We start from the raw sequence: 5,485 nt of genomic DNA, 5'->3' as shown, positions 1-5,485 counted from the left end.
GGACCATTATCAGACCCTATTACCTTTGATGCTCCAAATCGAGGAAAAATTTCTTCTAAAATCTTCTTGGCTACTACAGCAGCTGTTTCTTTCTTTGTTGGGAAAGCCTCTATCCATCCTGAAAAAGTGTCTACAAAAACTAAAAGGTATTTATTACCGTACCTTCCAGGACGCACTTCGGTAAAGTCCACTTCCCAGTAAGTTCCTGGGCGGTCCCCCCTGAGTCTCTTTCCAGTTTCAAGTTTCCCTTTGTGAGCACTTACCTGTTGACATGGGACGCATTCCTGCACAATTTGTTCAGCTAATTTTGTCATTCCAGGGGTTTCGTACCCGGCTTTTTGTAACAAGGCTACCATCTTTTTAGTCCCCAAATGTGTCCATCTGTGCATCTGTTGTAACATGGATTCTGCTTGCTGAGGGGACAAAGTTCCTTTTGTTGTGGCCGGGATGATTTCTTCATCGCGGCCTGGTTTTTCAGGAACTTTATCTGACAGTCCTAAAATGACTTCTCCCGATGCTATTTCTCGGGCCACTTGGTCAGCCATATTATTTCCCCTAATTATTGGGGTATTTCCTTTTTGATGTCCAGGGCAGTGGATAATACTGACTTTAGTAGGAAGCATGAGTGCAGTCAACAAAGCCACGATTTCGTCTTTGTTTTTAATTTCTTTGCCACCTGAAGTTAGTAGCCCTCTCTGTTGGTAAATGGCACTGTGGATATGAGCGGTAGCAAACGCATATCTACTGTCTGTGTAGATGTTTACTTTTTTATTCTCTGCCATCTCTAATGCCCTCGTCAGGGCAATTAATTCAGCTCGTTGGGCTGACGTCCCTTGTGGTAGCGCCGCTGCCCATATGACTTGATTTCCGTCTACCACGGCTGCCCCAGTTCGACGCTTACCTTCCTCCAGGAAACTGCTCCCATCCGTGAACCAGGTGAAATCAGCATCAGGGAGGGGCAGGTCCATCAGATCTGGCCTACTGCCGTGTGCTGCGGCTAGTACTTCCTGACAATCATGTATGATGGTGGAGCCTTCCAAGTCAGGATCAGGTAGCAAGGTGGCTGGATTGAGTCCTGTGGCTGGAGCAAACTTGATGCGATCTGAGTTTAGCAACAGGGTTTGGTAATGGGTCATCCTGGCATTAGTTAGCCACCTATCCGGTGGTTGACGGACTACATTTTCCAGGGCATGAGGAGCTGTTATCGTTAGATTTTGTCCTAAAGTTAGTTTGTCAGCATCTTTGACTAGAACGGCCACTGCAGCGATTATCTTTAAACAGGTGGGCCATCCTGATGCCACAGGGTCCAATTTTTTTGACAAATAAGCAACTGGGCGATTCCAGGGACCCAATTTCTGAGTCAATACTCCTTTTGCAATGCCCTTATTTTCGGCCACATATAAATGAAAAGGTTTGGTTACATCTGGCAGTCCTAGGGCTGGAGCTGAAAGTAAAGCTCGTTTGATTTGGTCAAAAGCCCGTTGTTCCTTATCGCCCCAAACGAAAGGAGTGCTGTTTTTGGTTAGGGGGTACAATGGGGCTGCCAGCTCAGCAAACCCTGGAATCCATAGTCTACAGAATCCGGCCATCCCCCAAAATTCTCTAACCTGCCTGGCGTTTTTGGGAGCCGGAATTTGGGCCACCGTATCCTTTCTGCTCTCCGTGAGCCATCTTTGCCCCCCTTTTAATAGATACCCCAGGTAACTGACCTGTTGTTGGCATATTTGTGCTTTCTTGGCTGAGGCTCTATATCCCAGGGTTCCAAGTTCCGTTAACAGTTTTTCAGTACCCTTGATACAATCTTCTTAGGTCTCAGCAGCTAATAAAATATCATCAACGTATTGGAGTAATGTTACCTGGGGATTTGATTCTCTATATAATGCCAAATCCTGATGGAGGGCTTCATCAAAGATGGTCGGGGAGTTCTTAAATCCCTGAGGTAGCCGTGTCCATGTCAGCTGACCAGACATTCCCGATGTTGGATCTTTCCATTCGAAGGCAAAGTAGGGTTGGCTCAGGGGAGAGAGTCTTAAACAGAAAAAAACATCTTTAAGGTCCAAAACAGTATACCACGTATGTTGAGGTGGAAGAGTGCTCAGGAGGTTGTAAGGGTTTGGAACTGTGGGGTGGAGGTCTGCCACCCGTTTGTTTACCTCTCGTAGATCCTGCACCGGCCGATAATCATTTGTTCCTGGTTTCTTTACCGGCAGGAGAGGGGTGTTCCATGCTGATTGACATCTTATTAAGATGCCCAAGTCTAGTAGCCTCTGTATATGGGGACGGATACCGTCTTTGGCTTCTCTACTCATGGGGTATTGACGGACTGTTATTGGGGTGGCAGTTGCCTTGAGTTCCACTAGCACCGGGGGCCGATTTTTGGCCATCCCCATTCCGGCAGTTTCTGCCCAGGCTTGAGGGAACCGAGTTACCCAATCAGTAACATTAACTCGTGAGGATGAAGGCTGCTCGTATAATTTATATTCATCTTCTAATTTCATAGTCAATATTTGAAGTAACCTTCCCTTATTATCAGTTATGGTGGGACCTTCTGGCTGAAAGTGGATTTGAGCCCCTACTTTGGAGAGTAAATCTCTTCCCAGCAAAGGATAGGGGCATTCCGGAATAATCAAAAATGAATGGGTTACTCGTCCAATCCCAAGATCTACTGTCCTTCGTGTGGTCCATGAATATTGTTTATTCCCAGTGGCTCCTTGTACCCATGACCTTTTAGCTGAGATAGGACCTTTTGAGTGGAGAAGGACGGAGTGCTGGGCTCCGGTATCTACCAAAAATTGAACAGGTTCCCCCTCCACTTTAAGAGTTACCCGGGGCTCGGGGAGAGGGTTCGAGCCCTGACTTTCCTAGTCTTCTTCTTTCAATGTTAAGATTTTGTTTTTGGTTGGCCTTCCTCCATTCTTTTTCTTAGGGCATTCTCTCGCCCAATGTCCTTTTTCTTTACAGTAGGCACATTGGTCCTTGTCTAATGGCCGCCTTCTGTCTGCCGTTCGCCCTTCCTGCCTATTTCTATCCCCTATATTTCTTCCTCCAACCACAGTGGCCAGTATCTTACTTAAATTCCTCTCCTGTCTCTTATCCCGTCTTATTTCACGGGCTTCCTGCTCTTTCTGCTTTCTTTCTTCCTTCTCTTCCTCTGTTTCTCTTTTGTTATATACTTTATCTGCCTCTTTTACTAACTCCTGAAGCGAAAATCCCTGCAAGCCATCTAGCCTCTGTAATTTCTTCTTAATATCAAGGGCCGCTTGATCTATGAAAGCCATTGCTATAGTAGCCTTATGTCCCTCCGAAGTTGGATCATAAGGGGTAAAGCGTCTAAAGGCTTCCATTAAACGTTCCAGGAACACAGTTGGCGATTCCTGGGGCCCCTGAGTTACTTCCCTTACCTTAGCCAAATTAGTGGGCCGTCTGGCCGCTCCATGGAGACCCGCCACCAGAGCCTGGCGATACATTTTCAGGCGCTCCCTACCTTCCGGGGCATTGAAATCCCAGTTTGGCCTGACGAGTGGGAAACCAGCATCAATCTCGTTAGGCAGCTGGGTAGGTTGCCCATTGGCGCCTAATACATTTTTTCTGGCTTCCAAAAGAACCCGTTGCCTCTCCTCAGTCGTTAGGAGAGTCTGGAGCAGCTGCTGACAATCATCCCATGTGGGCTGGTGGGAGAAAACAAGAGATTCTATTAAAGCGGTAAGGGCCTGTGGATTTTCGGAAAAAGTTGGGTTATGCATTTTCCAATTATAAAGATCTGCAGAGGAAAAGGGCCAATATTGGAGAGGTCTATTCCCTTGGCCATCGGGGGGGCCATATTCTCTAAGAGGTAGGGCAGTGGAGTCCGGGGAGATAGCCCTCCGGCTCCTAGTGCCCACTGAGGGACCCCTTTCTTCTTCCATCATGGATGGTTCCCTTGGTGCCGAGGGCAGTGGAGCTGGGGGTCCTCTAGGTGGTAGGGGATTCGGGGCCGGAGGATAAGGGGGTGGGGAATCCAAAAGAAGCAAATCGGACTGCGGGTCAGGATAAATCGCCTTCGGTAGATCCGGGGCGTCGGGTAGCTTCTCCGTGTTGGGGTTTTTCTTTAAGGCTAATATCTCCGACGCTGCTGATGTATGCGCGGACGTACCTGTTGAGGAAACAAAGGGCCGGACCCACGGAGTTGGGGAGAGAATTAAATCTTCCCAGACCAAGACATATGGTACTTGGTCTGGATGTCCGTGGGGATCTATATTAAATATCTTAGACTTCAGCAGCTTAATCTTGTCTAATAAAAAGGATCCTTCGGGGGGCCATCCTATCTGAAATGTTGGCCATTCAGAGGCACACAAAGTCTGCCACTTTCCTTTCTTTACCTCTAACGAAAAATTATGGGCTCTGGCCCGAACTTCGGTCCAATAGCTTAGGGTAAGGGAAAGAGGAGTCGTCATAGTTTGTCCCATTGTCGTCCGTCAGAGAAGAAGAATAGACCACAATACAGAAACAGTTAAAACTCCACGAAACACATATACGTATGGGCCACCGCGAGCTCGCTTCAAAACCGAAACTTCTTCAGATGGCAGTTACCACCAAGGGAACTGCCGAAACCGAGTGAAGGGGAGACAGAGTTTGCCTCTCCTTCCAGATGAGCCACCAGGGCGTCCCCTAGGGCTCATGGACGCCGGCTATTAGCACGTCTGCCTAGCCAGAGGTCCGATACAGATTCCATAATAAGCCGATTCTTACGGCTTTCCTCCGATAATGGCCCACAAAGAACAAGGGACAAACAGACAATCAAGCTCGAGCTTACCTGGTACCTCCAACTCCCGATGTTCTTGTGGTCCGGGGCGAGTGGAATCCCGGACGAGCCCCCAAATGTTAGACCTGCGCGGTCTCCTAGGAGTTTCGACTCGCCCAGGAAACAACAAGAGTCGGAAGTCGATGCAAAACGCAAGAGGTTTATTGAAGGCCGGTGCACCGGGGTTCCTTGGTCCTCACGCAGGAGGTCGAAGAAGGAACCCTTTTGGGCGCGAATATGTCAGTTTTATAGGTTCCCACTGAATAAAGGTGTAGTAAAAGGAAAGCAGGTGTTACCATGAATATGGAAAGTTTCAAAAGAGTATAAAAAGTAAGAACATACTGAGTAAAATTGAGCTGGATGTTCAGTATGTTTTGGTTTAAAATGAATCAGAGATAATGCAATCACTTCATTGAATACTATCTGGAATAATATTTTTATTTCTAAAATGAAGCTCTGTCTCCTTAAGTATGATAAAGTAATTGGGTCAAAAATAATTAAACTCACTTCTCTGAATAACTATTTAACAAATAATTATTGAGTGTCTACTGTGTGTTAGGCATAGTTCTAGATGTTGGATATATTGTAATAAACAAGATGGATTTCTTGCTGTCACGAAGCTCATTTTTCCAGGGGTTAAAGGGACAGTAATCCCATAATTATATAAATAAATGAAATGTGGTATTAAGTAGTGATGAGAGCTGT

At 46.7% G+C, this 5,485-nt stretch overlaps 1 protein-coding gene across 1 annotated transcript; it reads right to left on the bottom strand.

The window, feature by feature from the left end:
• Positions 1 to 1,815: 1,815 nt before the first annotated feature.
• Positions 1,816 to 5,014, bottom strand: LOC307193628 (uncharacterized protein). Its single transcript, XM_079935887.1, has 2 exons — positions 4,793 to 5,014; positions 1,816 to 3,668 (listed from the first exon to the last, which is right to left on the bottom strand). The coding sequence occupies exon 2, from the start codon at positions 3,465 to 3,467 to the stop codon at positions 2,862 to 2,864; it is 606 nt and encodes a 201-aa protein (XP_079792013.1). The 5' UTR covers positions 3,468 to 3,668; positions 4,793 to 5,014; the 3' UTR covers positions 1,816 to 2,861.
• Between the last annotated feature and the right edge of the window lie 471 nt (positions 5,015 to 5,485).

This window comes from Stenella coeruleoalba (genome assembly GCF_951394435.1).
Source record: "Stenella coeruleoalba genome assembly, chromosome: 11".
NCBI lineage: Eukaryota > Metazoa > Chordata > Mammalia > Artiodactyla > Delphinidae > Stenella > Stenella coeruleoalba.
This window is presented reverse-complemented; position numbering and strand designations above follow the sequence as displayed.

Bases quoted from the DNA above. Each gene is read 5' to 3' on its own strand.
- LOC307193628 (XM_079935887.1), bottom strand. From the start codon at position 3,467: ATGTATCGCCAGGCTCTGGTGGCGGGTCTCCATGGAGCGGCCAGACGG.